We start from the raw sequence: 16,865 nt of genomic DNA on the forward strand, positions 1-16,865 counted from the left end.
CAGTTGAAAAATGGAAGACATCCTTTTTACTTCAGATTTCAATCTGCATTTAATCTGTTTTTCACTGACCCCTAGTTGAGAGTCGAAGGATAAATAAAGGTTCTGTGATGCTCAACACTATGTGGCGTAGTGTGATGCTAGTCACTAGGTGGTGCTAGATACCATTTGCGTGCAGCGTGAATGGAGAGGTAGTCCTGGTAGTCAACAACCCAGGATCAGGAACCAGGAGGACACGACAGGACACAGGGAGCAGCCAGAGACAATTATGAAGATAGAGGCTGGGGGTTAGGATTCCAGGAGAGTATGTATAGGATACAAGGAGCAGGAGGTGACATAATCAGGAGAAGGTCCAAGGTCAGAAGCCAGGAGGTAATGACAAAGTCAGGGGGGTGGGCAGAGCAGAGTCAACTACAGTCCGGGGTCGAGAAGCCAAGATCAGATAACTGTACACAAACGTGAGCCAAGAGCACTTACTGTAGAATCCGGAAATACGACTGCTGAAATTCCAGGCGAGCATGCTCCCTAATGAAACAAAAAAAGTCATCCAGAATGAGGAGCATATGAGAAAGCCCCCTTCCAGCACCAGCGTAGGACCCAGTGCTGAGAAACAACCCGTCCACTGGAGCTCAAGACAAACAGCAGAGCATCTAAACCTGCAAAATGCTCTGTACGATGGAACAGGCAAGTACCGGATCTGCAGGAGAGCATAGCAGAACATAACAGAGAACAAGATGCTCCGCACATTGGAACTGTGACAGGTTCAGTCTACCTTCTTCTGCATTTAAAAACAGGTGAGAAAAAAATGGACACAACACAGATGCAAAACGGAGGCAATACGCATGACACATGAGAGAAAAAGTCTTTTTTACACAGAAGTAAAAATAAACATGGATCTGTGAATGGGGCCTAATTTTGCTAAACAAAAGTCCCTCATGCAGCTATTTGGTTGGAGTCTTTGCTCTTGGAATGTGAATATAAATTGACTGAACCAGGTTATTGTGAATGAGTTATCTGATACTGACTTCACCATAGGAGAAATGGTGGAGGAATGATACATACATTCAACACTTCTTCTTGTAACTCAACTTTTACTCCAAATAAGTATTTTCAACATACTAGTTATTCATCAAGCCACAATACGCTTGTATATTCCACACTGGTCACAAATCTTAGTTACCGTCTGTCGGGGCTAATTACAATTATCTGTGGTGGCTCCTTTGTATGCTATGCTGTCTCTCAGTCTCCATGTAATGTGCACAAATGTCCCGATTACAGATATGTTGGTTTCCACGCTTTGCTCAATACCTTTTATCTTGACTCTTCCTTCACCTGTCTATACTGCTCTGGACTTTTACTTGTTGGGTGCTAAGGAGTCTTATCTCTCCTCCTTGTCTCTACCTTTAGGAGAAAATATCCACTCCCCCTTAACACAATGGCTTGTCATGCAACACACAGAATAGTACACTTATTGACATGAAAAAAAAAGAAACACTTGGTATTTAAGGTAGATCTGTCACCACAACCTTTCGCAGTACAAATTGTCCCACATTATTAAATAGATCTCTTACACCTGATAATGGTGCTGTGTTTACTGTGAAAATCCATGTTAGGCTCTGTGCGCACTGGGAAGTGGAATTTTCTTGAGAAAATTCCGCATGCCCTCAAAGATTACCGCACCCGCGGTAAAAAACCGCGGGAAACCGCACCCGAAAACCGCATGCGGTTTGCCGCGGTTTGCTGCGGTTTTACCGCGGTATTATTCGCGGTATTGCCGCGGTTTTGCCGCGTGCGGGTTGGGATGTGCTTTATTGCATTCAATGCAATAAAGCACATTGAAGAAAAAAAAAAAAAAAAAAAAAAGTCATTTAATTCTGAGAGTAGATAGACAGAAGAATAGATAGAGGGATAGATAGATAGATAGATAGATAGAGGGATAGATAGATAGAGAGATAGATGACAGATCGCTGCATTTCCCACGGTCGGCAGTGAGTTCACATTACCGGCCGTGGGAAATGACCGGTAATTACCTCTGCTGCTTTCATTCAGCCTGTGTCTGTGACAGTCGCGGCTGGATGGAAGCAGCGCTGGACGTCGGACCTGGATTACGCCGGAGTTTTGTTGCGGGAGGGGTTAATAAAATGGTGAACGAGGCTTGTTTGTTTTATTTAAAATAAAGGATTTTTCGGTGTCTGTGTTTTTTTTTCACTTTACTTACGGGTTGATCATGTCAGCTGTCACATAGACGCTGCCATGATCAAGCCTGGGGTTAATGGCGGTGGTCCCCCATCACCATTAACCCCTTGTATTACCTTGCCACCACTGCTACACGGTGGCAAGAAGAGCCGAGGACACGCCGGTATTGTCGCATATTGCATGCGACAGTGCCGGGGCAGCTGCGGCTGATATTCTCGGCTGCCGGAGGGGGAGTGAGGCGGGGGACATTACCCCTGCCCCTCTCCCTCCCCAGCCTGAGAATACCGGGCCGCCGCTGTGTGCTTACCTCGGCTGGAAGGTAAATATGCAGCGGAGCCCACGTTCTTTTTTTCCTATATTTCCGTTTTCTTTCTATGTGTGTTCTATGTGTCTGTGTCTATGTGTTCTATGTCTGTGATGTGTTCTGTGTCTGATGTGTGTGTGTTTACTCTGCACGACTTCCTGTTCCTGTAATGACATCACTTCCCTGCAAAACCGCAAGCAAGTGATGCACATTACCGGAGGTAAACCGCAAAATACCGCAGGGAATAACGCAGGAAAACGCAGTGAACCGCACAGAATTTGCTGCCTGCGTTATTCCCTGCGGGATTTCTTGATTAACATTGAGTCAATGGAGTGAAATCCCGCAGCGATGTGCGGAAAAGAAGTGACATGCACTTGTTTTTGCTGCGGGATTCCCGCAGCAAAACATGCAGCTGTCAAATTCCGCCCAGTGCGCACAGGATTTTTTTTCTCCATAGGATTTGCTGGTGATTCACTGCAGAGATGTTATGAACATTTTCTGCAGCGAAACATGCAGCAAATCCGCGGCAAAATCCGCGAAAAATCCGGTAAGTGCGCACATAGCCAAAGAATAGATATTTAATCCCTTATGATAGTTTAGCACAGTCTCCTCCCACCTAGTTTAATTGACAGTACCTCTCAAGGTCCCTCATGCTGCTGAGATCTCAGTGCAAGGTGAGCTATCACTTTGGCAGGGTAGAAATAGAATATTCTTGGACTCATGAGTCATGACACATTTCATTCTATAGTTGGACTCAAAAAATGCTTATCTTAATATCAGAATGATAGAACCATTCTAACATGGATGTTCAAAGACAATACACCGATCTCATCAGGACTAAGAGGTCTCGGTAGTTATATATGCAGTTAGTATTGTAAAATAAGGTGACAGATCTACGTTAAGGTCTCATTCAGATGTCCATGGATTTCGGTTTGATTTCAGACCGCAGTGCATGGGCTAGCCACGGGTCTTCTGAACCACGTGTTGCAGCCTCATAGGAATATATGAAGCTGTCACTCGAGTTGGTGCTGGGACGGATTGGCCCTGATGTCTGCATGAGCCTTAACACCTTGGGTATTAGGATTATTTTAAACTGTCCTCACCTTTTTACCTGTCTTCTATTCAACTTTGAGAGCCCCAGACTCTTCTATAGCTGATGATTTATCAGTAATATCAAACAGAAAAATAAATATTAATATGTAAATACCATTGTAAAATGAAAAGTCAAAAGCCCAGATTTTTTTAATGGTTGTTAAAAAGTAAATAACAAACTGAATATACATACTTTATACTACAGATCTGCTCAATTCTGTATCGGTAGTGAAGGAGTGGCACTGATGACTTTGCATTGACATGTGTCTGCCAGCACACACTGACTGTAGGTATGGTTCATACGTTCTATTCTATTAAATAGGGTTACATAATTGTTAAGGGCTATGTATGCTTCCTAGAGTGCAACTGTTTCCGCAACATCATCATTGGCACTCATTTCCTGTGAGAGACACCAGAGAAACTATTCAAGTAATATACACACAGGAGTGCAAGTATGCAGAGAAACAAGGTGTAATAAATTAGTTCCAACAACCTGTTTAAGTAGAAGTAAAGACATCTGTTGACGACATACTCAAGATATAGGCCCTTTTATATCCGAAGTATATGACTATGGTCGGTATTTTATAGCTTTGCAATATTGTGAATTTGGGATGTTGTAGGTCCATCAGCTCTTAGTAAAATCATTGTAAGTCTCCGTTAATTTCATGTTTAACTCCTTCAAATTTATTTAAAGGGTGTCAGAATACTGGGGGAAGGTGTACGAGCTTTTTTGCACACGTAATGGCTACAGGCATTCTCCTCCCGTCTTTTATTCTGACACCACTCACTGCACATGCGAGTAGATTAGTGCACTTGTAAGGGAGTAGGTCAAGCACAAGACACACTCAGTTAACATCCTATAATGTCTTCAGGAGAACATCGCCATCTATTGGTGAGAAAGGGCGAGCAGGAATTAAAGATTAAGTGTGTGTTTCTTCGAGGGAAGTGATTGGAAGAGACACTGGGTCAGGTGACAGTTGTGGTGCAGTTATCTATATATATAATTGCCTTATTCTGTCTGTCTGTCTGTCTGTCTATCTGTCTGTCTGTCTGTCTTGCTCCAAAATTGTGTCCTTACGGTGACACAAAGCTGATTGGCCGCTGGGCTTGCCATGGCCCCGCCCCCCGCACGGATTGGTCGCTCGCCCAGGCTCCGCCCCCCACACGGATTGGCCTCTCGCCCCGGCACCCTGCACGCATTGGCAACTCGGCCACGCCCCCCCTCACGCAATTTACGCCCGCTCTGGCCCCGCCCCTCGCACGCATTCCCCGAACCGACACAGAGCCACGACTCCCAGGTGAGTATTGTACCCCCGGGAGCCCACATCAGCGTACGCCGCCAACCAGCCGACACATACCCTCGCATTGCTGGGGTTGCCGCCGTATGCTGGTGTGGGCTCCCGTGCGAGCGGGGAACGGGATACGCTGGTAACCATGGTAGCATAGTTACCAGCGCATCAAGGTCCTGCTGCGGCGGAACATACACACGCAGACACATAACAACACACACACACACACATCAGATCACACTCACTCTCACACACACATCACATCGCATCCACACACTCACAACATCCTGGGATATCGCTTGCTTCTCGGCGGTGATACTGTGGAGTGACCTTCCAGGACCTGCCGGAGGATCACATGGCTAGAAGCATGTGGTATCTCCGGATGTTGTGAGCGCGTATGTGCGATATCTTCAGTGTGTGTGTGAGTGTATGCGATCGGATGTGTGTGAGTGTGTTCAGATGTGTGAGTGTGTGTGTGTGAGTGTATGCGATCGGATCTGTGAGTGTCGGCAGAGGAGCACGGCGTGCTGGGGGAGGCTGGGAGGAGAGAGGCTGATCCTGGGGAAGGCTGGGAGGGGGAGGCTGATGCTGGGGGAGGCTGATGCTGGGGGAGGCTGGGAGGGTGTAGGCTGATGCTGGGGTAGGCCGATTCTGGGGTAGGCTGATGCTGGGGGAGGCTGATGCTGGGGGAGGCTGGGAGGGTGTAGGCTGATGCTGGGGGAGGCTGAGAGGAGAGAGGCTGATGCTGGGGGAGGCTGGGGGAGGCTGGGAGGAGAGAGGCTGATGCTGGGGGAGGCTGGGAGGGGGAGGCTGATGCTGGGGGAGGCTGGAAGGAGGGAGGCTGGGAGTAGAGAGGCTGATCCTGGGGGAGGCTGGGAGGGGGAGGCTGATGCTGGGGGAGGCTGGGAGGAGGGAGGCTGGGAGTATAGAGGCTGATCCTGGGGAAGGCTGGGAGGGGGAGGCTGATGCTGGGGGAGGCTGGGAGGAAAGAGGCTGATGCTGGGGGAGGCTGGGAGGAGAGAGGCTGATGCACGAGGAGGCTGGGAGGAGAGAGGCTGATGCTGGGGGAGGCTGGGAGGAGAGAGGCTGATGCTGGGGGAGGCTGGGAGGCAAGAGGCTGATGCTGGGGGAGGCTGGGAGGGGGAGGCTGATGCTGGGGGAGGCTGGGAGGAGAGAGGCTGATGCTGGGGGAGGCTGGGAGGAGGGAGGCTGGGAGGGGGGAGGCTGAGAGAAGAGAGGCTGATGCTGGGGGAGGCTGAGGCTGGGAAGAGAGAGGCTGATGCTGGGGACAGAGAAGCTGATGCTGGGGACAGAGAGGCTGATGCTGGGGACAGAGAGGCTGATGCTGGGAGGAGAGAGGCTGATGCTGGGAGGAGAGAGGCTGATGCTGGGAGGAGAGAGGCTCATGCTGGGAGGAGAGAGGCTGATGCTGGGGGCAGAGAGGCTGATGCTGGTGCAGCATGGGGGATGGAGCACGATGGGGGTGTGCAGCATGGGGGATGGAGCACGTTGGGGAGTGCGCAGCATGGGGGATTGAGCACGTTTGGGACTCTGCAGCATGGCGGATGGAGCACGTTTGGGAGTGTGCAGCATGGCGGATGGAGCACGTTTGGGAGTACGCAGCATGGCGGATGGAGCACGTTTGGGAGTGCGCAGCATGGCGGATGGAGCACGTTTGGGAGTGCGCAGCATGGCGGATGGACCACGTTTGGGAGTGCGCAGCATGGCGGATGGAGCACGTTTGGGAGTGCGCAGCATGGCGGATGGAGCACGTTTGGGAGTGCGCAGCATGGCGGATGGAGCACGATGGGGGGTGCGCAGCATGGGAGATGGAGCACGATGGGAGGTGCACACCTCCCCCCAACACACACACACACACAACACACCACACACACACACTGGGAACCACAAACACTGCCCTACACAGACACCCACACACACAGACAACGCTGCACACACACAACACCCAACACACAAACACCGCGGCATACATAAATATACGCACATACCACGCAACACACACACATTGCACAAAACATACCTCCCCCCAAAACACACCACACCCACACAAACCGCGCAACACACACACACACAACGCTACAGACACACAGCGCTCCACAAATAACACAACACACGCAACACACATACAACACCGCTCTCACCCCCCGCCACACCCAGACAACACCCAGAACATGTACAGCGCCCTACACAAACACTTGGTAACTATAGACAACAACATCTATATATATATATATATATATATATATACAGTTAGGTCCAGAAATATTTGGACAGTGACACAAGTTTTGTTATTTTAGCTGTTTACAAAAACATGTTCAGAAATACAATTATATATATAATATGGGCTGAAAGTGCACACTCCCAGCTGCAATATGAGAGTTTTCACATCCAAATCGGAGAAAGGGTTTAGGAATCATAGCTCTGTAATGCATAGCCTCCTCTTTTTCAAGGGACCAAAAGTAATTGGACAAGGGACTCTAAGGGCTGCAATTAACTCTGAAGGCATCTCCCTCATTAACCTGTAATCAATGAAGTAGTTAAAAGGTCTGGGGTTGATTACAGGTGTGTGGTTTTGCATTGGAAGCTGTTGCTGTGACCAGACAACATGAAGTCTAAGGAACTCTCAATTGAGGTGAAGCAGAACATCCTGAGGCTGAAAGAAAAGAAAAAATCCATCAGAGAGATAGCAGACATGCTTGGAGTAGCAAAATCAACAGTCGGGTACATTCTGAGAAAAAAGGAATTGACTGGTGAGCTTGGGAACTCAAAAAGGCCTGGGCGTCCACGGATGACAACAGTGGTGGATGATCGCCGCATACTTTCTTTGGTGAAGAAGAACCCGTTCACAACATCAACTGAAGTCCAGAACACTCTCAGTGAAGTAGGTGTATCTGTCTCTAAGTCAACAGTAAAGAGAAGACTCTATGAAAGTAAATACAAAGGGTTCCCATCTAGATGCAAACCATTCATCAATTCCAAAAATAGACAGGCCAGAGTTAAATTTGCTGAAAATCACCTCATGAAGCCAGCTCAGTTCTGGAAAAGTATTCTATGGACAGATGAGACAAAGATCAACCTGTACCAGAATGATGGGAAGAAAAAAAGTTTGGAGAAGAAAGGGAACGGCACATGATCCAAGGCACACCACATCCTCTGTAAAACATGGTGGAGGCAACGTGATGGCATGGGCATGCATGGCTTTCAATGGCACTTGGTCACTTGTGTTTATTGATGACATAACAGCAGACAAGAGTAGCTGGATGAATTCTGAAGTGTACCGGGATATACTTTCAGCCCAGATTCAGCCAAATGCCGCAAAGTTGATCGGACGGCGCTTCATAGTACAGATGGACAATGACCCCAAGCATTCAGCCAAAGCTACCCAGGAGTTCATGAGTGCAAAAAAGTGGAACATTCTGCAATGGCCAAGTCAATCACCAGATCTTAACCCAATTGAGCATGCATTTCACTTGCTCAAATCCAGACTTAAGACGGAAAGACCCACAAACAAGCAAAACCTGAAGGCTGCGGCTGTAAAGGCCTAGCAAAGCATTAAGAAGGAGGAAACCCAGCGTTTGGTGATGTCCATGGGTTCCAGACTTAAGGCAGTGATTGCCTCCAAAGGATTCGCAACAAAATATTGAAAATACAAATATTTTGTTTGGGTTTGGTTTATTTGTCCAATTACTTTTGACGTCCTAAAATGTGGAGTGCTTGTAAAGAAATGTGTACAATTCCTACAATTTCTATCAGATATTTTTGTTCAAACCTTCAAATTAAACGTTACAATCTGTACTTGAATTCTGTTGTAGAGGTTTCATTTCAAATCCAATGTGGTGGCATGCAGAGCCCAACTCGCGAAAATGTGTCACTGTCCAAATATTTCTGGACCTAACTGTATATAACAAAAATCATACATTAACTACACAATACGTAAATTCTAGAATACCCGATGCGTAGAATCGGGCTACCTTCTAGTTAATTATAAAAGCCCAAGATTACAGAGGCGTGTGGATTTGATGCCTGAACCTATACGTGTGAGTGGTGGAGCGACTTACAGCTGATGAAGACCGAAACCGATTTCAGAGGAAAACCAAAACTGATTCCAGAGGAAGACCAAAACCAATTCCATAGGAAGACTGAAACCAATTGCAGAGGAAGACCAAAAGCTGTGACTCAGAAGGATTGTGACCAGATCTGAGAAACAACCAGGCGGAGGTCCGTGTTTGTGAGTGGATGCTTCTTCTCCAGGTGAACGGTAGTAAGTGGGGACTGGGGCCAAGCTTCAGTGAATGGAGGTGGCTAGCATACTAAGTAGGTAACTTCCTAAAGTTGGACTTTTGGCCTAGCGGGTAGTGTCATAATCCCTTTTGGGGTCTGTGTGCTGTATTGTATATTATTTAGATAGTTGGTAACAGTGATCAAAAGAGAAGTGACATTGACGTCTCCCTGATTAGAGAGATTAGGATTAAGATAACGATGATACTGGTTATTTAGTCATAGAAGTGATAACATGTAAATAATCTTGCATGTATATGTTACGCCCTGGACTAGCCAGGTAGTCACAGTTAGCGCCCCGCACAACACCTGTCCCCTAAAAAGGTGTCATCAGCCAACGATTAAACCCTAGTCACCTCCCTCAGGGTTGGATGGACACACCAGGGGGCGGAGCCAGGCGGTTGGCATGCCCACTGAGGAGTTCAGAGAGCCTGAGGCAGGAAATAGAAAACAGTCTGTTAGTGAAGGTGAAGTAAAGTGGAAGCAGGCCTGTGAAGTAAAGTGTCAGGTCTGCAACCTGGTTGGAGCCCAGGCACCTTTGGCTAGGAGGCAGATGGTGGCCTCAGCCTGCAGGAGCCGGGAAGACGGCTCGGTGGAACCGTGGTGGACTGGGACAGGGTAGTGGCCCGCCAGTACCGACCCGGGGAACCGACTCGGAAACCAGAGCACAAAAGGAGGGTACTCAGACCCTGAAACGAGGTCCAGAAGCCACTGGACTGAGTTAATTAACTGATTGCGGTCTGGACTATAGGTCCTTTCCCACCCAAAGTCCCGACTGAAGACAACAGCCCAACGAGGGGGATAGAAAGCCACCGCACAGGCAGAGAGATTCCACGGGCCAGCGCCTGCGGGCAAAAGGGCTCTCCCGACATCCACAAAGCCGGGGAGCGGACTTCCGACGCTGAAGCACAGGTAGCCCACATACACACAACACGATGCAGGAGAAAGGCAGAGACCACCAACCAGGTGGGGGACCAGACGCAGCCAGCTGCGGGCACCGACCACCATCAACTTGGTTTACCAGAGACTTGTGTGTGTTTCTAATCGTGAGTACACCAGTGCCCTCCGGCTGCCCATCTCCCTGCACCACCAAACAACTCCCCAACGGGTCCCGGGGCCACCATCCCTGCCCACGGAGGGGTTAACAACTAACTGCATAACATCTCCCCCGGGTGCCCCGTAACTGTAGCGGTGGTGTCCACCTTCACCACATCCCGTGGGTGGCTTCACGAACTTAAAACACGGCTCCGGCCGTAAACCTACCCCAAAAACGCCAGCCCCCTTTCAGATCGGAGTGACCACAGGGCCCCTGGGTCCGGAGACGCTCGAGCCACCCACCAGCGAGCCCGGAACCGAGCGGCTCGGCTGCAGCTGAGCACGAGGCAGTACATATACCCTGAATATCTGCATTGCCGAATATTTTTTTGCCATTCACTGATATCATACTGAAGACATTATCTCCCTGTTTGTGTAAAATAAATATCTAATAAACACCAATAAACTAAAGCAAGATATTTTTCAAGAAATGTAATCAATTAACAATTAAAATACGTAAAATCGAATGGACCACCCAAATGATGGATGGAATTAAATTTATGTGGGGGACACAGCACCTATAGTGGTAATCAACAACATATACCTAAATTTGGAATGTAAACATAAATCCCAGGTATAATGATCAAGGCTAATTTAAAAATGTACAATCCTATATTATATTACATACTAGAAGGTGGCCCGATTCTACGCATCGGGTATTCTAGAATTTACGTATTGTGTAGTTAATGTATGATTTTTGTTATATATATATATATATATATATATATATATATATATAGATGTTGTTGTCTGTAGTTACCAAGTGTTTGTGTAGGGCGCTGTACATGTCCTGGGTGTTGTCTGGGTGTGGCAGGGGGTGAGAGCGGTGTTGTATGTGTGTTGCGTGTGTTGCGTTGTTTGTGGAGCGCTGTGTGTCTGTAGCGTTGTGTGTGTGTGTGTTGTGCGGTTTGTGTGGGTGTGGTGTGTTTTGGGGGGAGGTATGTTTTGAGCAATGTGTGTGTGTTGCGTGGTATGTGCGTATATTTATGTATGCCGCGGTGTTTGTGTGTTGGGTGTTGTGTGTGTGCAGCGTTGTCTGTGTGTGTGGGTGTCTGTGTAGGGCGGTGTTTGTGGTTCCCAGTGTGTGTGTGGTGTGTTGTGTGTGTGTGTGTGTGTGTGTTGGGGGGAGGTGTGCACCTCCCATCGTGCTCCATCCCCCATGCTGCGCACCCCCCATCGTGCTCCATCCGCCATGCTGTGCACTCCCAAACGTGGTCCATCCGCCATGCTGCGCACTCCCAAACGTGCTCCATCCGCCATGCTGCGCACTCCCAAACGTGCTCCATCCGCCATGCTGCGCACTCCCAAACGTGCTCCATCCGCCATGCTGCACACTCCCAAACGTGCTCCATCCGCCATGCTGCGCAGTCCCAAACGTGCTCAATCCCCCATGCTGCGCACTCCCCATCGTGCTCCATCCCCCATGCTGCACACCCCCCATCGTGCTCCATCCCCCATGCTGCACCAGCATCAGCCTCTCTGTCCCCAGCATCAGCCTCTCTCCTCCCAGGCTCAGCCTCCCCCAGCATCAGCCTCTCTTCTCTCAGCCTCCCCCCTCCCAGCCTCCCTCCTCCCAGCGTCCCCCAGCATCAGCCTCCCCCTCCCAACCTGCCCCAGCATCAGCCTCCCCCAGCATCAGCCTCTCGCCTCCCAGCCTCCCCCAGCATCAGCCTCTCTCCTCCCAGCCTCCCCCAGCATCAGCCTCTCTCCTCCCAGCCTCCTCCAGCAACAGCCTCTCTCCTCCCAGCCTCCCCCAGCATCAGCCTCTCTCCTCCCAGCCTCCCCCAGCATCAGCCTCCCCCTCCCAGCCTTCCCCAGGATCAGCCTCTCTACTCCCAGCCTCCCTCCTCCCAGCCTCCCCCAGCATCAGCCTACACCCTCCCAGCCTCCCCCAGCATAAGCCTCCCCTAGCATCAGCCTCCCCCAGCATCAGCCTCCCCCTCCCAGCCTCCCCCAGCATCAGCCTCTCTCCTCCCAGCCTCCCCCAGCATCAGCCTCTCTCCTCTCAGCCTCCCCCAGCATCAGCCTACACCCTCCCAGCCTCCCCCAGCATCAGCCTCCCCTAGCATCAGCCTACCCCAGCATCAGCCTACCCCAGCATCAGCCTACACCCTCCCAGCCTCCCCCAGCATCAGCCTACTCCAGCATCAACCTCTCTCCTCCCAGCCTCCCCCAGCATCAGCCTCCCCCTCCCAGCCTTCCCCAGGATCAGCCTCTCTCCTCCCAGCCTCCCCCAGCACGCCGTGCTCCTCTGCCGACACTCACAGATCCGATCGCATACACACACACACACATTCACACATCTGAACACACACACATCCGATCGCATACACTCACACACACACTGAAGATATCGCACATACGCGCTCACAACCTCCGGAGATACCACATGCTTCTGGCCATGTGATCCTCCGGCAGGTCCTGGAAGGTCACTCCACAGTATCGCCGCCGAGAAGCAAGCGATATCCCAGGATGTTGTGAGTGTGTGGATGCGATGTGATGTGTGTGTGAGAGTGAGTGTGATCTGATGTGTGTGTGTTGTTATGTGTCTGCGTGTGTATGTTCCGCCGCTGCAGGACCTTGATGCGCTGGTAACTATGCTACCATGGTTACCAGCAAAATCCCGTCCCCCGCTCGCACGGGAGCCCACACCAGCATACGGCGGCAACCCCAGCAATGCGAGGGTATGTGTCGGCTGGGTTGGCGGCGTACGCTGATGTGGGCTCCCGGGGGTACAGTACTCACCTGGGAGTCGTGGCTCTGTGTCAGTTCGGGGAATGCGTGCGAGGGGCGGGGCCAGAGCGAGCGTAAATTGCGTGAGGGGGGCGGGGCGTGGCCGAGTTGCCAATGCGTGCAGGGTGCCGGGGCGAGAGGCCAATCTGTGTGGGGGGCGGAGCCTGGGCGAGTGGCCGGCCAATCCGTGTGCAGGCGGAGCCTGGGCGAGCGGCCAATCCGTGTGGGGGGGCCGGCCCATGGCGAGCCCAGCAGCCAATCAGCTTTGTGTCACCGTAAGGACACAATTTTGGAGCAAGACAGACAGACAGACAGACAGATAGACAGACAGACAGATAGACAGAATAAGGCAATTATATATATAGATGATAACAATTGTTTGTAGATATAATTATGTAGGCAAAGCAAAATATAAACATATAAGCCACATATCTTATTACCAGCAAGTAAAGATCCAAACTGAGGTAATGGTGCAGCGGCCCCCACCAACACTGACGCGCGTTTCGTAGCTACCATGCTTCGTCCAGGACTCTTGCTGCGAAACGCGCGTCAGTGTTAGTTGGGGCCGCTGCACCATTACCTCAGTTTGGATCTTTACTTGCTGGTAATAAGATATGTGGCTTATGTGTTTATATTTTGCTTTGTCAGGCTGATCTGTGTAACCTCACCACTGATTAGCAGGAAGCTGCCAATCCGAGGTATGTGGGGGATTGTACACAGCCCAAAACTTTTAACTGTTTCCAGTAAAACTACACCAAGTAGTCAGACAGTGACATATCCCTGGAATCAGTCTTTCTTGTCACATATTATGCTGCTTTCAGGTTATAGCAAAAATCTGCTGACACATTCCATTTAAAATTTATGAGATTGAAAAAAAACAAACTTGTATTTTGCTACCAGTTTAATTTCAAGACTTACATCCACATCATTGCAACTTAGGGATGCAAAATGATCATAATTTATTATTTTAATCTGAATCCCTTATTTTAAATTTGCAGCTATGATTTACTTTATCCTTACCTGATAGATCATCGAGTTTTTGTGCCTCACTGGTACCAGCCAGCTCTTCAGTTTTCTGAGACATACCATTGGTATCTACAAAAAGATAACACGAACAAAACAAATAACATGCTTTCATCTTGCATTTGATTGGAACATAAACAGTATGTTTCATGTTTTTCATTTTAGATTCATTCAAATGGATTTCTTGTAATTTCATACTAATTGTTTATGTACCTAAAAAGAGATCTCACCTCCTTCACCAGCATCACTCCTTTGTAATGGATACTGTCTTTATTATTTTATCTAATTTCCCCCACCTTGTGTACATTTTGCATTATCGAGAAACTCACATTAGGCCCTGTCCACACTGCGTTTCTGCAATGCATTTGGGTGATCCTCCTGAATCCCCGTAAAAACAGTCAGGGCTGCCACTAGGAATTGGTAGTCACCAAACATGGGGGGCAGCCACCCACTAGTGACAGGGAACCGGGAGAGGAGCAGCCACCAGGGGGAGTTAGGAGCTTACACAACAGTTAGAGTGTTCTCCAGCAGGAGAGAACAGGAGCGGGACCCGTGCGGTTCAGGGTGCAGAGCCTTAGGGTGGAACAGACTTTACCTTGTATCACCAGAATCTGCAGGACAGGGGGATTGCATTTCCCTCTGACTACCACGAGATCACGGAGCACAGTGCCACATAGGGTCCCGAGTCGTGATTACAGTCAAGCCCCACAGCGGCCCCGCGTCACCTACACACGGGACAGGAGCTAACACTACACAAACCGGGGTCCCCAAGCAGCATCAGGACATGGGGATCCATCTGTAAAGGTGCAAGAAGGGCCCATCGGCCACTGTACCGGTTCTAACCTCCAACGGATCTGGGATCGGATGGGGCCCATCACAGCTGGAACCACAGCAGCTGATTAAGCCTTTTGATTGCCGTAGCCCTGCGCTTCGGCGCCAACGGCCACTACTCTCCCCATAATCCTCCCCGGGACCCCGCTCCACCTGTGGGGAGCAGTACCATCCTTGCTGCAACACAATCCGCCCCGGAGGACAGCGACAGCAGCGGTGGCTAATCCTTGGCCACATACCACAGGTGGCGTCACAAGACTATCATCCTCATTATTCCCCCACCATCATCCAAATCCCATTTTATTGTATACCTCGGGGCCACGAAGCCGGGCAGGGCCACCTGTGACATCCCCCTGACCCGACATCACCGGCCCGGCGACGAGTAACATTTAACCCCTGCCCCATGGGTGCTACATATAGATGAGAGACGGATAGCCAGAGGGACGGATAGCCAGAGGGATGGATAGTCCAGAGGAACGGATAGACAGAGGGACGGATAGACAGAGGGACGGATAGATGGTGGGGGGATGGTGGGGGATCACAGCAGGTGGAGGGATCACAGCCGGTGGGGGGGGAATCACAGCAGGTGGGGGGTCACAGCAGGTGTGGGGGGTCACAGCAGGTGGGGGGTGGGTCACAGCAGGTGGGGGGGTCACAGCAGGTGGGGGGTCACAGCAGGTGGGGGGGGTCACAGCAGATGGAGGGGGTCACAGCAGATGGAGGAGGGTGAGAGGTGGGAGAGGGGGCAGCAGATGAGGGAGGGGGCAGCAGCTGATGGGGGAGGCGGTGGCAGATGGAGGGGAGGCAGCAGATGGGTCAGTGACGGTGGATCAGGGGCAGTGACTGCTGCAGCCGGCGGCTGATGTGTGGGGGCTGGGGCAATGGCGGCGGCTGAAAGGAGACAGTGTCTTTAAACTTACCAATCGCTCCCCTCACCTTCCACAGATGTCGGAGTGAAGCTGGGGGAGCGATGTCCGGCCCCAGATCCACAGTGATTGGAGAAATCGGTCACAAGGCCGGTGTCTCCAATCAGGTCCGGGAAAGAGACACCACCCCTCCTGAGGTCAGGCAGAGGGCCCCTCCTCACCGAATCTAAGATATTTGCAGTGATCGCAGCCACCAGGGCCGTGATCTCGCCATGACGTACGGGGTACGTCATGGGTCCTTAAGTACCAGGGAGCTATGACGTACCCAGTACGTCATAGGTCGCTAAGGGGTTAACACGTATTCAGGCTCTAGGGGCCCACTCCCGTTTGGGGCCCCTGTGCGACTGCAGGTGCTGTCAGTGCAACATCCCCGCCCCCTGCCCATGGGGCCCGGTGAGCAGAGGAATGAAAGGGGAGGGGCCCGGGCTGTCAGCGTGTCCGGGCCCCCCCTCCTGCCTCCTGCTCACTGCATGGCCAGCCCTGCGAAATGTACTGTCAACGCCCCCTGCCCCTGGGGCCCGGTGAGCAGAGGAATGAAAGGGGAGGGGCCTGTCAGCGTGTCCGGGCCCCCTCTCCTGCCTGCTGCTCACCAGGCCCAGTACAGGAGTCCCAGTAGTAATGCCCTGATGGTGGCCCTGAAAACAGTATTCAGACAAACCTCACTATGGGGCTATTGGCTGCTATAATACAAATGAAGTTCAAAGGAACAATGTGCATTTCTCGGAAAGTGTTCATGATTCGAAACAGAAGACTAAGTTTCTGTGTCCATATGGAAAAATGGATACTTTTCAGATGGACAGTCACATAACAGTCCATGGCTCCATAAGGGGCTTGTCTGAATACTATTTTTAGGGAGATACAACCCGCTGGATTAGCTTGAGTCATCATATGACGCTGTTTAGGAGTTTACCTTTTTTTGTCTTTTTTTTACATTTTTCACATTGGGCAAATACACAAATTTTACTAGTCTATTAAAACCTAATACACACACACTAAAGTGAAAATAGTGCAAAAGTTGGCAAAAAATCCAGCAGATTGGACTTTTATAACGTTTTTTGTGGTCAGAAATTACAGGGTCAA

At 50.4% G+C, this 16,865-nt stretch overlaps 1 protein-coding gene across 3 annotated transcripts in view; it reads right to left on the reverse strand.

The window, feature by feature from the left end:
* Nucleotides 1-16,865, reverse strand: part of TEX29 (testis expressed 29) — a 38,766-nt gene that overhangs the window by 1,594 nt on the left and 20,307 nt on the right. The window contains exons 6-8 of one of the 3 annotated variants that reach the window (XR_012750276.1): nt 14,026-14,100; nt 3,601-3,650; nt 475-522 (exon numbers count right to left, since the gene is read on the reverse strand). Coding sequence is in view for 2 of the 3 variants with exons in the window: in XM_075334335.1 (XP_075190450.1) it covers nt 3,616-3,650; nt 14,026-14,100 (110 nt within the window). In the remaining variant the exon portion in view is untranslated. Of the gene's footprint in view, nt 1-474; nt 523-3,600; nt 3,651-3,895; nt 3,990-14,025; nt 14,101-16,865 lie in introns of those variants that run through there. The other 2 variants (XM_075334335.1, XM_075334336.1) reach the window with 2 other exon arrangements.

Source organism: Anomaloglossus baeobatrachus, chromosome 2 (genome assembly GCF_048569485.1).
Source record: "Anomaloglossus baeobatrachus isolate aAnoBae1 chromosome 2, aAnoBae1.hap1, whole genome shotgun sequence".
In the NCBI taxonomy this organism is placed as follows: Eukaryota; Metazoa; Chordata; class Amphibia; order Anura; family Aromobatidae; genus Anomaloglossus; species Anomaloglossus baeobatrachus.